Consider the following 18,463-nt stretch of genomic DNA (forward strand, 5'->3'; position numbering starts at 1 on the left):
GTTTCAAGAGAATCATAGAGTATACTGGAGACCTTTAAACTGCACTTGGGGAGGATTCTCCAGTCCACCACAGCAACTGGGACCTTCTGCTTTTTCTGACTCAGGTAGCTGTTTCTGTATAACCTGCAAGTGCCATTTCCAAGCTTCCATGTTTCAGTGTCGATGACGTAGGCTCCTTTTCTCTGCAATGTGACAATGTCGAAGCCTTCTCCACCCAGATTGTTTTCCTCCTCTGTAATTTAAACTAATTTTCTCATTGCTGGTTCAATGAAGAAACTACAACATTGAACTGAATAATTAAAATTTGGTGGGAGGAAAAAAAAAAATACTGCATGACCCTTTCATAGTATCTTATTTAAGACACTGTAAAGTGACTATTTCTAAAAAATAATTTTTATTGGTTCATATGCTTGCAGGCTGAGGTGGCAAACTCAAGGTCTCCAGTGTACTCATGCAGTGGTGGACAGTTACTGGTCGAGGCCATGGCCCAAGCACCCAAAGGATCAAGAACCAGACTGGTCAGTGTCTATGTCTCACCAGTACATGAAGCAACATGTCCCCACTAGTACATCCCACCTGCCCAGTAAGTACTGGGACAAAATGCAGACTAGGCTCATGCTGAACCTGTGACCTGTGACAGTGTTTAAGGCCTAAGAAAACCAGGCCATCAGTCTTGTTAAAACTGGGAAGCTCAGGCAGAAGCTGCTCTCTATCAGGTTTGATCGTGTTTAAGTTGCACGACTTCCTCTTTGTGGTGCAAGTTTAGTGTCAGTGGCATGACTTGTGATAAGCTTTTTATGAGTTTAAGACATTGACATGCAGGATTGTGTTGCGAGTCTCCTAATGTTATAAATGAGATTAGTCATGGTTCTTCATTTTCAAACTAGATGCCCTCTTAATTTCTTTTCTTACCATAATCCAGTGCACACTGGATGAGAATCATTTGATTTACTTTATTAGAACACAAATAAAACAACAATTCAGTGTCAGCCCTACAGAAAAACCCATGTATTAACTCTGTATTTAAACAGAAGAAGCACAGAGACAGTTCACACAAACACTTCACACTTCTTGTTTACTAACCCAGCAGTCTATGGTTTAACATGATTCACAGAAATATTATAAACACTGAGTTTATTTTCTATAAGTATGTATTAGCATTAATCTCAGTCACACGCTCATTAACATGAATAAAAAAACATTGCATTTATGACAATAATGATAATAATAATAGATCAAATTTGTATAGCACTTTTCCAGGTATTTAAAGATGCTTTCTGTGCATACTTGCTTTTATGCATTTGTCTTCATGTTTATAGTTAACACTCCCTTGTGCTTTATACTTTCAAAAGAGTTTATTATGCCTGTCCACCAAAGGACAACATAGTGTGAGCACAAATAAAACATGTTCCTCTCCGTATGATTTTTATTGGTTCATATACTTGACAAACTTGTGCGCCCCACCAGACAGTCTATATGTGCTCATGATGTATATATATTTCAATGATGCACCTTAACCACAAAATCACATAACATTTTTGGTACATAAAATCAGACAGACACTTATGTTGTCTTTGTTGATGCTTTATTGGCAGATTTTGTAACTAACTAGACAGAGGCATATAAAGTGGATTATCCAACTGGTTTCTGACAAACACATATTTGGATTAAGTTTGAGACTTTGAGAACATGAGTAACTCAGTTTGCCCACAAAAGTCAGAGAAAGAAAGATAAGTAAGAGTAACAGTGTAAAATATGCTATTAACTACAAGCAAGATATTCATCATAAAATCAAATGTTTATGCTGTCATCACCTGATCTCACATCAGTGGCTGACCTCCACCTGACTGACTGACTGACTGAGCCTGATTCTCCCCTGATTCTCCAACCAGGATCCCATTTCTGGTGTAGAAGACCTTGGCCAGAGAGGGACTCATGGGGGAGGGAATGTACTCTTGACATTGGTCACCACCAAGACTTGGTGCACATTCTACTATGTAGGAGAAAAAGAAGGTACCATGATCTAACATGCAGCTGTCTGTCACTGTCCCTTGACGCAGATCAAATGAGCACTCGCCAAGCAGATCACTGTTCCAGTAAGTATCCTCATCATAAATACTGAACATGAGTTTGTTTTTCATGGTGATGGTGATGGGTCCAAATTCAAACGTCTCTGACCATTTAGGATTGTCATTGTCTGCTATAATGGCAGTGCGCTTTGTCTGATCACCATATCTGACCTCTACTGAACCTTCTGTCTGAGACCACCAATCATCACCATACAGACCCTGTGCATAAAGGTTGAACACCTTTAATGTTGCGAGACCTCTCCCAGCAGGGCAGCAGTTTGACTTGAGGTTCTGGTTACTGTTGCAGACACAAGCACAAGGATCCCTTTTGTTGGATCTGTGCCCAACTTGACAAGATTCTGAGCATTTCTTCAACACTGCATTTTCCTTGATGTACTTCTCCACCTCTTGTTTCAATCCAGCTCTGGCAGGATGACCACTTGGCAGTATGGTGTGCAGGGGCTTTATGTTGTATTGGACAATATCAGGTGTGGTTTTCAGTGAATTAAGCCAGTTTTTATAGACAGAAGGATCAGATTGCCCCTGAAAGAGGATATCAGCTTCATTAATGTTTCCACCAATGATCTCTGTGTTACGCTCGTTAAATGTGCTGCTGAAACTTTGGCTCCAGCCTAACTTCTTCTTCTTTTCCTGACAGTGTTTGTACATGGCATTTATACTGGCTGAATTTGGAAACGAAGCCGAGGCCTCGGCGGACAAACAGTCCATGACTTCTGTTGCAGACACTCCACTCATGGTTGCCTCACAGGTCTTGATGGAAGTGATGGCCTTCATTTCCCCTCCCAGAGACACTTGCATGATGTAATGTGTACCATAGGTGTCAATTAGATTGCGATATAACATCGTTTTTTGTGAATAGGAAGGAAGAGCGTTGACAGCTGATTGAAATTCATGACTGAGTGGAGGGTTTGTAGCCAGTCTGTATCTGTAAAACACATTTGATTCACTTGTTACCATTTAAGTTGTTTTCAGCAAAATAACTGTCATTATTTTCAACTATCTAAAGAAATGTAAAACAAAGCAATTCTCAGTTGAGGACTAGTTAACAAAATAAAAAAAAAAGACAACTAAAAAGTTCACAAATAACTTAATCAACAAATAAGTTCACAGTCGATGTCAAGAAGACAAATATTTGTCCACATACTCACTGGTAGAAGTGACAGTAGACAGAATGGCGAAAGAAGTTGTAATGGTCTTGTTTTGACTTTTGCATGGCATAGGTAGAATCTCTGGAGTGGGACCCTCCAAAGCCAACACCAAGAGTAACACCGGGGTCTACAGAGATGTTGAGGCCGACTTTCCAATCATTTGTCACAGATGATGTGGAGTCATTGACAAGAGCTTCAACAGAATCATAGAGTATACTGGTGACCTTTAAACTGCACTTGGGAAGGCTTCTCCAGTCCACCACAGCAGCTGGGACCTTCTGCTTTTCCTGACTCAGGTAGCTGTTTGTGTATAACCTGCAAGTGCCATTTCCAAGCTTCCATGTTTCAGTGTCGATGACGTAGGCTCCTTTCCTCTGCATTGTGACAATGTTGAAGCCTTCTCCACCCAGATTGTAACCAGGGACAAAGTGAGCACGTTCACACTCCTGTGGTGTTCCAGTGAAGCTTACACTGGACGGCAGACACAGAGGACTCCATGCCCAGCACAGGAGCATGAGTTGCCACAGCCTCACCATCTGCATGACAAAGGTAAAAACACAGAGATGATAAAATGGTAAGAGCAAATAAAATAACATTTAAACAATGCAAACTTTGAATGTATATTTTCAATATATATTGGATGACACCAAAGTAATGACTGAGAAATAGGAAGAATATGGTATGAAAGATTGTTCAGCTCAAAGTTTCAGATCAGGGAAGAGCTCACAGGTCTTACCTTGCTGTGACTGTTGAAAGCCAGCTCTGTTCAGAGGCTTAAAATAATCTGAGCTCTGTTATAGTTTTGATGTGGAGGTGGAGTCTTTACTGGACATGTATTTCTCACACCTTTTATAATTAACCACTTTTGTAGACCTCGTTTGAGAGTGAGGGCCAGCTGTCAACCTCTCTTGGAGGGTGGTTGGATGTAACATATTCTCACGACACTTAATGCTACCTTAATTTAAAGCACATACTCCCTTCAAAAATAAATACAATAACGAAAAAAAATAAAACTCATCATCTTACTGAACCACATAAACACTCAAAGGAACATCATTTCTGTTACAAACTCTTTCTGAATGTCAAAGCTCCTCCAGGGAGTAAACTCCTCCAGGGATTCCAATAAAGTTTCACATAAATCAATTTGGAAACATGGAAGCTTTTCCCATCTACTCCTTAGCATTTGGTGCAAAGCCCACTTCACTCCTCATTCTGTTTGATGAACAAGATACTAAAGTGCTTGAAGTGCAGCACTTGGAACAGTGGCTCTCCCCACTCCTGGCCATGACCTCCACCCAACAATGAAGAGGTGTGTCAACCAATCAATAAAGCAAGACTTGGTTTTTAATTTCTTTATACAATTTCTACGTTCATATGGCTTCTTCTACCTCTGCTATACAGATGACACCCAGCTTTTCCTATCATTTGCCCCTTCCAGCAAGGCATGCATCATGGCAGATTGCCAGGCAGATATCTCAGAGTGGATGTCAAGGCACCACCTAAATCACAATCTGCAAAAGACTGAGTATCTACTCATTTAGAGGAAATTATCCGTCTATCACAACTGACAATACTGTGGTGATACCAGCTCACACAGTGAAGAACCTGGGTGCGACCGTGTGAGCGACCGTGTGAGCTGTCATTCTTTGCCAGCATCACACCAGTTGTCTTTTACAGCATCAGGAGGATTAACCCCTTTCTCACTCTATAGTCGACCCAGGTGCTCATCCAAGTGCATCAGGAAGTGAAGGGAATTATTTTTACCTTTTACCTTCAAGCCCTGGTCAGACTCCACACTCTGGCACAACCTATGCACTCCTCTACCTCTGGGAAGCTGTCTATACTTTCAATCCGAGCACCCTGTGGTGGTTCATGAACTTTCCACTTTCCACAATTCAGACAGCAGAGTCACTGTCTTGCAGCACAAGCTTAAAACTTACTCATGTCATTTCCAAAATCAAAATGAATAAAGAAAAAGCTGAGCAGAGATAAGCAGTGGTCCTGTCAGTCTCTCTCCAAAATTTTTGGTGGCATCTAGTCCTTGTTCCTATCTTTATTCAGTGCACTTATGTCAGCTGGCCTTGCAATGTAATAAAGTAAATTAGCACATAATGTTACAAAGATGTAAAAAAAAAAAAATAGTTGTACCAGTTTAACTTATTCGACTTTATTCTATGAGGCCAAAGTGCAAAAAGGTACTCCCAGTTATAGTTGTCCACTCAAATATATATGAGATGTAAAAAAAAAACAAGGGACGGGCCTCTGCTCCATGACTTCACATTTCTACTGGGGTTACATTAAGTTCCCGATCATGTGATGAATCATGGATCCAGACTGCACTGTTGTTGTTTTACTGAAATGTTTTTTTAAGGGTAGACCAGGCAGGTAAAACAAAATTAGATTACCCATTTCCAGTTTACAGCTGACATCAACCAGTGATGAGCTTTTCTACATGCTGTCAGCTGTGCTCCACTAAATATCTGCATGAGTTGTCAAGTGGTTCTGTCTCCCAAAAAGCTATGCTGATATGTCACACACTGGCACAAAACTTCCAGTCACAGATATCTGCATTACAGTGAGTTCATGCCATAAACATATACAACGAGCAGCTCACATACACTTAAACATGATAGGCAGAATATCAGTGTCTTTGTCTATGGGGGTCCACTTTGTCCAGAAGATGGTGCCATTGACATGACTGTAGAAATTGGATTTATTATTATTATTGATCTTTATTTCTCAGATAGAAATAAACAGACCCCAAACTACCAAAAATGAAACAGAATATCCATGACAAAGCATTATAGTCCAAATAGAGTCAAACATAAGACTCTGTCAGAGAGCCTTAAGAGAAACTGTAAAGGACCACATGATTGAACCATAACATGCCATAACAAGAGGAAAACAGCAACTCCATGTTTGCCCTAATGTGTCCTTTTAGCCGTATAGCTAGCCAGGCTAGGTATAGTAAGCTAGCTTTTGATGGTCAGGAAAGGCCTGCATGCACCCCCAGTACACGTAATTTAGTACTTGAGCCCTAAGTGACTGTGGGTACAGTTTGAGTAAGTAATTTACACTAAGTGTGCTGTTCTCTCAGCTTGAGTCCCTTCCTATTCCTCTCTCAACAACTGAAGATGTAGCTGCAAAGTAGTAGAGAGATTTTTTTTCTTTTACATAAGTGAGAAATGACTGACACTCCCACTCAGGAGCACAGCATTTAGCTTGTGGTCACAACAAAACCCAGTATCTAACCATATGTTTTGTATTGGGTCATGACTGACTTCTTAATGTACATCTCCAAGCTTTGTTTCAGTCCGGCTCTGGCAGGATGACCTCTCAGCAGTATGGTCTGCTGGGTCTTCATGTTGCATCGACACACATCAGGTACAGTCACCTCCACTAATGTTTCCTCCAGTGACGTCTGTGCTACGTTCATTACATGTGCAGCTGAAACTTTGGCCAGAGCCAGTACTTTCAGAACCAGCTGGGGCCTCAGTTATCAAACACCCCTTGGCCTCTACCACCAACAGTCCACTCATCATTACTTCACATAATTGTGAGTGATTGTCTTCTAGGTTGACTGGTGCTTCTGGATCTCCATCATATTGTGCACTGCAAGGACAAGAAACAGGCTGAGGTGGCAAACTCAAGGTCTCCAGTGCACTCATGCAGTGGTGGACAGTTACTGGTGGAGGCCATGGCCCAAGCACCCAAAGGATCAAGAACCAGACTGGTCAGTGTCTATGTCTCACCAGTACATGAAGCAACATGTCCCCACTAGTAAATCCCACCTGCCCAGTAAGTACTGGGACAAAATGCAGACTAGGCTCAGGCTGAACCTGTGACCTGTGACCTGTGACAGTGTTTAAGGCCTAAGAAAACCAGGCCATCAGTCTTGTTAAAACTGGGAAGCTCAGGCAGAAGCTGCTCTCTATCAGGTTTGATCGTGTTTAAGTTGCACGACTTTCTCTTTGTGGTGCAAGTTTAGTGTCAGTGGCATGATTTGTGATAAGCTTCTTATGAGTTGAAGACATTGACATGCAGGATTGTGTTGCGAGTCTCCTAATGTTATAAATGAGATTAGTCATGGTTCTTCATTTTCAAATTAGATGCCCCCTTAATTGCTTTGCTTACCATAATCCAAAGATATACAGGTTAGCTGGACTTGATATTTGATAATGGGGCTGGAATTTGAGTGTTAGCCCTTTGATAGACTGGTGGCCTGTTCAGAGCATGTGCAACCCTTCTCATCCAGTGCACACCGGATGAGAATCATTTGATTTACTTTATTAGAACACAAATGAAACAACAATTCAGTGTCTGCCCTACAGAAAAACCCATGTATTAACTCTGTATTTAAACAGAAGAAGCACAGAGACACAGTTCACACAAACACTTCACACTTCTCGCTTACTAACCCAGCAGTCTATGGTTTACTATGATTCATAGAAATATTGTAAACGCTGAGTTTACTTTCTATAAGTATGTATTGGCATTAGTCTCAGTCACACGCTCATTAACATGAACAAAAAAACATTGCATTTATGACAATAATGATAGTAATAATAATAATACATCAAATTTGTATAGCACTTTTCCGGGTTTTTAAAGATGCTTTCTGTGCATACTTGTTTTTATGTATTTGTCATCATGTTTATAGTTAACACTCCCTTGTGCTTCATACTTTCAACAGAGTTTATTATGCCTGTCCACCAAAGGACAACACAGTGTGAGCACAAATAAAACATGTTCCTCTCCGTACTGTAACAACACCGTTATGACCAACGTGAAAATATTCACACAGAAAGACACAAATTTTTGCTCTACACACGTAATTGTTTCAGTCAATACTGTCTCATAATTCCCTCTGTCCTCTTTAGACTATTTTTTCTCATATATCACCCTGACTCATTGTCCTCCCTCTTTCACTCAAATATGTTTGGCTTCCTTCGTTCTGAGTATAAGTTCCTCCCACTCTAGCACATTTTAAGACTCCCCTCATTATCATGTAATTTTCCCGAAGACACAGCAATGTCAACATGATACTTTTACACATTATCTTGGTGAAACTATAAAATTGAATTGAATGATTAAAATTTGGTGAGAGGACAAAGAAAAACTAATAATGCATGACCCTTTCATAGCATCTTATTAAAGACACTGCAAACTTACTCTTTAGCAAAAATTAGTGTTATTGGTTCATATATTTGACAAACCCCACCAGACAGTCTATATATGCTCATGATGTTATGTATATGTATATTTCAATGATGCACCTTAACCACAAAATGACACATTTATTAATACATAAAACCAGACAGACACTTATGTTGTCTTTGTTGATGCTTTATTGGCAGATTTTGTAACTAACAAGACAGAGGCATATAAAGTGGATTATCCAACTGGTTTCTGACAAACACATATTTGGATTAAGTTTGAGACTTTGAGAACATGAGTAACTCAGTTTGCCCACAAAAGTCAGAGAAAGAAAGATAAGTAAGAGTAACAGTGTAAAATATGCTTTTAACTACAAGCAAGATATTCATCATAAAATCAAATGTTTATGCTGTCATCACCTGATCTCACATCAGTGGCTGACCTCCACCTGACTGACTGACTGACTGAGCCTGATTCTCCCCTGACTCTCCAACCAGGATCCCATTTCTGGTGTAGAAGACCTTGGCCAGAGAGGGACTCATGGGGGAGGGAATGTACTCTTGACACTGGTCACCACCAAGACTTGGTGCACACTCTACTATGTAGGAGAAAAAGAAGGTACCATGATCTAACATGCAGCTGTCTGTCACTGTCCCTTGACGCAGATCAAATGAGCACTCGCCAAGCAGATCACTGTTCCAGTAAGTATCCTCATCATAAATACTGAACATGAGTTTGTTTTTCTTGTTGATGGTGATGGGTCCAAATTCAAAAAACTCTGACCATTTAGGATTGTCATTGTTTGATATAATGGCAGTGCGCTTTGTCTGATCACCATATCTGACCTCTACTGAACCTTCTGTCCGAAACCACCAATCACCATACAGACCCTGTTCATAAAGGTTGAACACCTTTAATGTTGCCAGACCTTTCCCAGCAGGGCAGCAGTTTGACTTGAGGTTCTTGTTACTGTTGCAGACACAAGCACAAGGATCCCTTTTGCTGGATCTGTGCCCAACTTGACAAGATTCTGAGCATTTCTTCAACACTGCATTTTTCTGGATGTAATTCTCCACCTCTTGTTTCAGTCCGGCTCTGGCAGGATGACCACTTGGCAGTATGGTGTGCAGGGGCTTTATGTTGTATTGGACAATATCAGGTGTGGTTTTCAGTGAATCAAGCCAGTTATTATAGATAGAAGGATCAGATTGACCCTGAAAGAGGATATCAGCTTCATTAATGTTTCCACCAATGACCTCTGTGTTACGCTCATTAAAAGTGCTGCTGAACCGTGTGATAGAAAGCTGTTTCCTCCTTGTCTCACAATGTTCCAACATTGTCTTGAATTGAATACTGTCAGTGTTTGCAAACGTAGCCTCGACGGACAAACAGTCCATGACCTCTGTTGCAGACACTCCACTCATGGTTGCCTCACAGGTCTTGATGGAAGTGATGGCCTTCATTTCCCCTCCCAGATACACTTGTGTGATGTAATGTGTACCATAGGTGTCGATTAGATCGTGATATAACGTCAAAGTTTTTTGTGAATAGGAAGGAAGAGCGTTGACAGCTGATTGAAAGTCATGACTGAGTGGAGGGTTTGTAGCCAGTCTGTATCTGTAAAACACATTTGATTCACTTGTTACCATTTAAGTTGTTTTCAGCAAAATAACTGTCATTATTTTCCACTATCCAAAAAACTGAAACACAAAGCATTTCTCACTTGAGGACTAGTTAACAAGTCAACAAAAAAGTTAATAACTGTGTTAACAAATAAGTTCACAGTTCATGTCGAGAAGACAAATATTTGTCCACATACTCACCGGTAGAAGTTACAGTAGACAGAATGGCGAAAGAAGGTGTAATGGTCTTGTTTTGACTTTTGCATGGCATAGGTAGAATCTTTGGAGTGGGACCCTCCAAAGCCAACACCAAGAGTAACACTGGGGTCTACAGGGATGTTGAGGCCGACTTTCCAATCATTTGTCACAGATGATGTGGAGTCATTGACAAGAGCTTCAACAGAATCATAGAGTATACTGGAGACCTTTAAACTGCACTTGGGGAGGCTTCTCCAGTCCACCACAGCAGCTGGGACCTTCTGCTTTTCCTGACTCAGGTAGCTGTTTGTGTATAACCTGCAAGTGCCATTTCCAAGCTTCCATGTTTCAGTGTCGATGACGTAGGCTCCTTTCCTCTGCATTGTGACAATGTCGAAGCCTTCTCCACCCAGATTGTAACCAGGGACAAAGGGAGCATGTTCACACTCCTGTGGTGTTCCAGTGAAGCTTACACTGGACGGCAGACACAGAGGACTCCTTGCCCAGCACAGGAGCATGAGTTGCCACAGCCTCACCATCTGCATGACAAAGGTAAAAATACAGAGATGATAAAATGGTAAGAGCAAATAAAATAACATTTAAACAATGCAAACTTTGAATGTATATTTTCAATATAAATTGGATGACACCAAAGTAATGACTGAGAAATAGGAAGAATATGGTATGAAAGATTATTCAGCTCAAAGTTTCAGATGAGGGAAGAGCTCACAGGTCTTACCTTGCTGTGACTGTTGAAAGGCAGCTCTGTTCAGAGCTTTAAAATAATCTGAGCTCTGTTATAGTTTTGATGTGGAGGTGGAGCCTTAACTGGACTTGTATTTCTCACACCTCTTATAATTAACCACTTTTGTAGACCTCGTTGCAGAGTGAGGGGCAGTTGTCAACCTCTCTTGGAGGGTGGTTGGATGTAACATATTCTCACGTCACTTAATGCTACTTTAATTTAAAGCACATACTCCCTTCAAAAATAAATACAATAACGAAAAAAAAAACAAAAAACTCATCATCTTACTGAACCACATAAACACTCAAAGGAACATCATTTCTGTTACAAATTCTTTCTGAATGTCAAAGCTCCTCCAGGGAATAAACTCCTCCAAGCTCAGTGCAGGTGAGGGATTCCAATAAAGTTTCACATAAATCAATCTGGAAACATGGAAGCTTTTCCCATCTACTCCTTAGCATTTGGTGCAAAGCCCACTTCACTACCAGTGTCTCCTCATTCTGTTTGATGAACAAGATACTAAAGTACCTGAAGTGCAGCACTTGGAACAGTGGCTCCCCCGACTCCTGGCCATGACCTCCACCCAACAATGAAGAGGTGTGTCAACCAAAAACTTATGCAGACACTTCAGTATTTCAGGGCAAATCTAATCCACTGCCAGTGCCTCGCCACTGGGGAGCTGAGCTCTACCCGAGAGAAAGGGAACGTAAGTTTCCAACCCGAAAATATCTGTGGAAATCTGGTTTTTAATTTCTTTATACAATTTCTACGTTCATATGGCTTCTTCTACCTCTGCTATACAGATGACACCCAGCTTATCATTTGTCCTCTTCCAGCAAGGCATGCATCATGGCAGATTGCCAGGCAGATATCTCAGAGTGGATGTCAAGGCACCACCTAAATCACAATCTGCAAAAGACTGAGTATCTACTCATTTAGAGGAAATTATCCATCTATCACAACTGACAATACTGTGGTGATACCAGCTCACACAGTGAAGAACCTGGGTGCGACCGTGTGAGCTGTCATTCTTTGCCAGCATCACACCAGTTGTCTTTTACAGCATCAGGAGGATTAACCCCTTTCTCACTCTATAGTCGACCCAGGTGCTCATCCAAGTGCATCAGGAAGTGAAGGGAATTATTTTTACCTTTTACCTTCAAGCCCTGGTCAGACTCCACACTCTGGCACAACCTATGCACTCCTCTACCTCTGGGAAGCTGTCTATACTTTCAATCCGAGCACCCTGTGGTGGTTCATGAACTTTCCACTTTCCACAATTCAGACAGCAGAGTCACTGTCTTGCAGCACAAGCTTAAAACTTACTCATGTCATTTCCAAAATCAAAATGAATAAAGAAAAAGCTGAGCAGAGGTAAGCAGTGGTCCTGTCAGTCTCTCTCCAAGATTTTTGGTGGCATCTAGTCCTTGTTCCTATCTTTATTCAGTGCACTTATGTCAGCTGGCCTTGGACAAAAAGCTGAATTTCTGTAATGCAATGTAATAAAGTAAATTAGCACATAATGTTACAAAGATGTTGTAAAAAAAAAAAGAAAAAAAAAAGTTTTACCAGTTTAACTTATTCGACTTTATTCTATGAGGCCAAAGTGCAAAAAGGTACTCCCAGTTTTAGTTGTCCACTCAACTATATGTGAGATGTAAAAAAAAAAAAAAACAAGGGATGGGCCTCTGCTCCATGACTTCACATTTCTACTGGGGTTACATTAAGTTCCCGATCATGTGATGAATCATGGATCCAGACTGCACTGTTATTGTTTCACTGAAATGTGAAATTTTTTTAATGGTAGACCAGGCAGATAAAACAAAATTAGATTACCCATTTACAGTTTACAGCTGACATCAACCAGTGATGAGCTTTTCTACATGCTGTCAGCTGTGCTCCACTAATATCTGAATGTGTTGTCAAATGCTTCTGTCTCCCAAAAAGCTATGCTGATATGTCACACACTGGCACAAAACTTCCAGTCACAGATATCTGCATTACAGTGAGTTCATGCCATAAACATATACAACGAGCAGCTCACATACTCTTAAACATGGCAGGCAGAATATCAGTGTCTTTGTCTATGGGGGTCCACTTTGTCCAGAAGATGGTGCCATTGACATGACTGTAGAAATTGGATTTATTATTATTATTGATCTTTATTTCTCAGACCCCAAACTACCAAAAATGAAACAAAATATCCATGACAAAGCATTATAGCACAAATAGAGTCAAACATAAGACTCTGTCAGAGAGCCTTAAGAGAAACTGTAAAGGACCACATGATTGAACCATAACATGCCATAACAAGAGGAAAACAGCAACTCCATGTTTGCCCTAATGTGTCCTTTTAGCCGTATAGCTAGCCAGGCTAGGTATAGTAAGCTAGCTTTTGATGGTCAGGAAAGGCCTGCATGCACCCCCAGTACACGTAATTTAGTACTTGAGCCCTAAGTGACCGTGGGTACAGTTTGAGTAAGTAATTTACACTAATATGTGTGCTGTTCTCTCAGCTTGAGTCCCTTCCTATTCCTCTCTCAACAACTGAAGATGTAGCTGCAAAGTAGTAGAGAGAATTTTTTTCTTTTACATGAGTGAGAAATGACTGACACTCCCACTCAGGAGCACAGCATTTAGCTTGTGGTCACAATAAAACCCAATATCTAACTATATGTTTTGTATTGGGTCATGATTGACTTCTTAATGTACATCTCCAAGCTTTGTTTCAGTCCGGCTCTGGCAGGATGACCTCTCAGCAGTATGGTCTGCTGGGTCTTCATGTTGCATCGACACACATCAGGTACAGTCACCTCCACTAATGTTTCCTCCAGTGACGTCTGTGCTACGTTCATTACATTCCAGTCACACACTCAGTTGTCAAACACCCCTTGGCCTCTGCCACCAACAGTCCACTCATCATTACTTCACATAATTGTGAAAGTGATTGTCTTCTAGGTTGACTGGTGCTTCTGGATCTCCATCATATTGTGCACTGCAAGGACAAGAAGCAGGCTGAGGTGGCAAACTCAAGGTCTCCAGTGCACTCATGCAGTGGTGGACAGTTACTGGTCGAGGCCATGGCCCAAGCACCCAAAGGATCAAGAACCAGACTGGTCAGTGTCTATGTCTCACCAGTACATGAAGCAACATGTCCTCACTAGTAAATCCCACCTGCCCAGTAAGTACTGGGACAAAATGCAGACTAGGCTCAGGCTGAACCTGTGACCTGTGACCTGTGACAGTGTTTAAGGCCTAAGAAAACCAGGCCATCAGTCTTGTTAAAACTGGGAAGCTCAGGCAGAAGCTGCTCTCTATCAGGTTTGATCGTGTTTAAGTTGCACGACTTCCTCTTTGTGGTGCAAGTGTAGTGTCAGTGGCATGATTTGTGATAAGCTTTTTATGAGTTGAAGACATTGACATGCAGGATTGTGTTGCGAGTCTCCTAATGTTATAAATGAGATTAGTCATGGTTCTTCATTTTCAAACTAGATGCCCTCGTAATTGCTTTTCTTACCATAATCCAAAGATATACAGGTTAGCTGGACTTGATATTTGATAATGGGGCTGGAATTTGAGTGTTAGCCCTTTGATAGACTGGTGGCCTGTTCAGAGCATGTGCAACCCTTCTCATCCAGTGCACACCGGATGAGAATCATTTGATTTACTTTATTAGAACACAAATGAAACAACAATTCAGTGTCAGCCCTACAGAAAAACCCATGTATTAACTCTGTATTTAAACAGAAGAAGCACAGAGACAGTTCACACAAACACTTCACACTTCTTGTTTACTAACCCAGCAGTCTATGGTTTACCATGATTAACAGAAATATTATAAACACTGAGTTTATTTTCTATAAGTATGTATTAGCATTAATCTCAGTCACACGCTCATTAATGACAATTAATGATAATAATAATAATAATAATACATCAAATTTGTATAGCACTTTTCCAGGTATTTAAAGATGCTTTCTGTGCATACATGCTTTTATGCATTTGTCTTCATGTTTATAGTTAACACTCCCTTGTGCTTTATACTTTCAAAAGAGTTTATTATGCCTGTCCACCAAAGGACAACATAGTGTGAGCACAAATAAAACATGTTCCTCTCCGTATGATTTTTATTGGTTCATATATTTGACAAACTTGTGCGCCCCACCAGACAGTCTATATGTGCTCATGATGTATATATATTTCAATGATGCACCCTAACCACAAAATCACATAACATTTTTTGTACATAAAATCAGGCAGACACTTATGTTGTCTTTGTTGATGCTTTATTGGCAGATTTTGTAACTAACAAGACAGAGGCATATAAAGTGGATTATCCAACTGGTTTCTGACAAACACATATTTGGATTAAGTTTGAGACTTTCGAGAACATGAGCAACTCAGTTTGCCCACAAAAGTCAGAGAAAGAAAGATAAGTAAGAGTAACAGTGTAAAATATGCTTTTAACTACAAGCAAGATATTCATCATAAAATCAAATGTTTATGCTGTCATCACCTGATCTCACATCAGTGGCTGACCTCCACCTGACTGACTGACTGACTGAGCCTGATTCTCCCCTGACTCTCCAACCAGGATCCCATTTCTGGTGTAGAAGACCTTGGCCAGAGAGGGACTCATGGGGGAGGGAATGTACTCTTGACACTGGTCACCACCAAGACTTGGTGCACACTCTACTATGTAGGAGAAAAAGAAGGTACCATGGTCTAACATGCAGCTGTCTGTCACTATCCCTTGACGCAGATCAAATGAGCACTCGCCAAGCAGATCACTGTTCCAGTAAGTATCCTCATCATAAATAGTGAACATAAGTTTGTTTCTCATGTTGATGGTGATGGGTCCAAATTCAAAAAACTCTGACCATTTAGGATTGTCATCGTTTGATATAATGGCAGTGCGCTTTGTCTGATCACCATATCTGACCTCTACTGAACCGTCTGTCTGAGTCCACCTATCACCATACAGACCCTGTGCAGAAAGGCTGAACACCTTTAATGTTGCGAGACCTTTCCCAGCAGGGCAGCAGTTTGAATTGAGGTTCTTGTTACTGTTGCAGACACAAGCACAAGGATCCCTTTTGCTGGATCTGTGCCCAACTTGACAAGATTCTGAGCATTTCTTCAATACTGCATTTTGCTTGATGTACTTCTCCACCTCTTGTTTCAGTCCAGCTCTGGCAGGATGACCACTTGGCAGTATGGTGTGCAGGGGCTTTATGTTGTATTGGACAACATCAGGTGTGGTTTTCAGTGAATTAAGCCAGTTTTTATAGACAGAAGGATCAGATTGCCCCTGAAAGAGGATATCAGCTTCATTAATGTTTCCACCAATGATCTCTGTGTTACGCTCGTTAAATGTGCTGCTGAAACTTTGGCTCCAGCCTAACTTCTTCTTCTTTTCCTGACAGTGTTTGTACATGGCATTTATGCTGGCTGAGTTTGCAAACGTAGCCGAGGCCTCGACGGACAAACAGTCCATGACCTCTGTTGCAGACACTCCATTCATGGTTGCCTCACAGGTCTTGATGGAAGTGATGGCCTTCATTTCCCCTCCCAGATACACTTGTATGATGTAATGTGTACCATAGGTGTCAATTAGATCGTGATATAATGCCAACGTTTTTTGTGAATAGGAAGGGAGAGCGTTGACAGCTGATTGAAATTCATGACTCAGTGGAGGGTTTGTAGCCAGTCTGTATCTGTAAAACACATTTGATTCACTTGTGACAATTTAAGTTGTTTTCAGCAATGTCATTATTTTCAACTATCTAAAGCACTGTTAACAAAATCAAAAACATCAAATATAAGACAAATATTTGTCCACATACTCACCGGTAGAAGTTACAGTAGACAGAATGGCGAAAGAAGGTGTAGCGGTCTTGTTTTGACTTTTGCATGGCATAGGTAGAATCTTTGGAGTGGGACCCTCCAAAGCCAACACCAAGAGTAACACTGGGGTCTACAGGGATGTTGAGGCCGACTTTCCAATCATTTGTCACAGATGATGTGGAGTCATTGACAAGAGCTTCAACAGAATCATAGAGTATACTGGAGACCTTTAAACTGCACTTGGGGAGGCTTCTCCAGTCCACCACAGCAGCTGGGACCTTCTGCTTTTCCTGACTCAGGTAGCTGTTTGTGTATAACCTGCAAGTGCCATTTCCAAGCTTCCATGTTTCAGTGTCGATGACGTAGGCTCCTTTCCTCTGCATTGTGACGATGTCGAAGCCTTCTCCACCCAGATTGTAACCAGGGACAAAGTGAGCATGTTCACACTCCTGTGGTGTTCCAGTGAAGCTTACACTGGATGGCAGACACAGAGGACTCCATGCCCAGCACAGGAGCATGAGTTGCCACAGCGTCACCATCTGCATGACAAAGGTAAAAAACTCTGAGATAATAAAATGGTATGAGCAAATAAAATAACATTTAAACAATGCAAACTTTGAATGTATATTTTCAATATAAATTGGATGACACCAAAGTAATGACTGAGAAATAGGAAGAATATGGTATGAAAGATTGTTCAGCTCAAAGTTTCAGATCAGGGAAGAGCTCACAGGTCTTACCTTGCTGTGACTGTTAAAAGCAAGCTCTGTTCAGAGGCTTAAAATATCAGAGCTCTATCATAATTTTTGATGTGGAGGTGGAGTCTTTACTGCCCATGTTACTCTCACACCTTTTATAATTAACCAGTTTTTCTAGACCTCATTTCAGAGATCTAAAAAAGGGGTAGTTGTCAACCTTGAGTGAAGTTTTACATGTTACAGGCTCAGCTCACCCGTGCCTGCATTGGTGAATTCTTTCTTTTGCTGTACAGCCACAGACTAAGTATCCAGACTGGCTACAATAGAGGCAGAGGTTTTCTCGTAAGTGGAGCTGGGTTTCTTTGGGGGAAATTTTGGTTTGACTTAAGTGCATTGGTTCTGTCCAGTTCCTAGGGGAGTTGATAGCAAGTGAGGGAATCACCTGTGAAGGTTGTATGGATGGTGGCGTCGCAGGGAACAGGAATTCCTTTGTGATTGAAAGCAGACAGGCTCTTCTGGATCTCCATCATTTTGTTCTGGGAGCATCAAGTGGAGTTCCACCACTGCAACAGGACAAGAAGCAGGCTGAGGTCTCCAGTGTACTCATGGAGTGGTGGACAGTTACTGGTTGAGGCCATGGCCCGAGCACCTAAAGAATCATGAACTAGACTTGCCAATGTGTATGTCTCACCAGTACATGAAGCAACATCTATATCTATACTGTAACAACACCATAATGACTGATGTGACAGTATACATACACCTCCCCCACACACACACATACACACACACACCCACACACATACATACATACGTATATCTTTCTGAGGACACTCACTGACATGATGCATTCCCTAGCACCGTGCCCTAACCAGAGTTGTGATGACCACACACAAACACACACATACTGTTATTGGTGTCAATGGTGGCAGCCACTGATCCCAACATGAGGAGCAAG

The 18,463-nt window shown here is 41.2% G+C and overlaps 3 protein-coding genes across 3 annotated transcripts; all 3 read right to left on the minus strand.

Annotated features, from left to right (window-relative positions):
- Positions 1 to 1,554: 1,554 nt before the first annotated feature.
- LOC121180433 (perforin-1-like) lies at positions 1,555 to 4,002 on the minus strand. Its single transcript, XM_041035843.1, has 3 exons — positions 3,975 to 4,002; positions 3,239 to 3,774; positions 1,555 to 3,015 (listed from the first exon to the last, which is right to left on the minus strand). Exons 2-3 carry the CDS (start codon positions 3,772 to 3,774, stop codon positions 1,821 to 1,823), a joined length of 1,731 nt encoding a protein of 576 aa, XP_040891777.1. The 5' UTR covers positions 3,975 to 4,002; the 3' UTR covers positions 1,555 to 1,820.
- Positions 4,003 to 8,571: 4,569 nt separating this feature from the next.
- Positions 8,572 to 10,991, minus strand: LOC121180436 (perforin-1-like). Its single transcript, XM_041035846.1, has 3 exons — positions 10,955 to 10,991; positions 10,219 to 10,754; positions 8,572 to 10,012 (listed from the first exon to the last, which is right to left on the minus strand). The coding sequence occupies exons 2-3, from the start codon at positions 10,752 to 10,754 to the stop codon at positions 8,821 to 8,823; spliced, it is 1,728 nt and encodes a 575-aa protein (XP_040891780.1). The 5' UTR covers positions 10,955 to 10,991; the 3' UTR covers positions 8,572 to 8,820.
- A 4,247-nt stretch (positions 10,992 to 15,238) lies between these two features.
- LOC121180434 (perforin-1-like) lies at positions 15,239 to 17,556 on the minus strand. The gene is made up of 3 exons (XM_041035844.1): positions 17,548 to 17,556; positions 16,811 to 17,346; positions 15,239 to 16,677 (listed from the first exon to the last, which is right to left on the minus strand). The coding sequence occupies exons 2-3, from the start codon at positions 17,344 to 17,346 to the stop codon at positions 15,483 to 15,485; spliced, it is 1,731 nt and encodes a 576-aa protein (XP_040891778.1). The 5' UTR covers positions 17,548 to 17,556; the 3' UTR covers positions 15,239 to 15,482.
- Between the last annotated feature and the right edge of the window lie 907 nt (positions 17,557 to 18,463).

Source organism: Toxotes jaculatrix, chromosome 4 (genome assembly GCF_017976425.1).
Source record: "Toxotes jaculatrix isolate fToxJac2 chromosome 4, fToxJac2.pri, whole genome shotgun sequence".
NCBI classification, from domain to species: Eukaryota; Metazoa; Chordata; class Actinopteri; family Toxotidae; genus Toxotes; species Toxotes jaculatrix.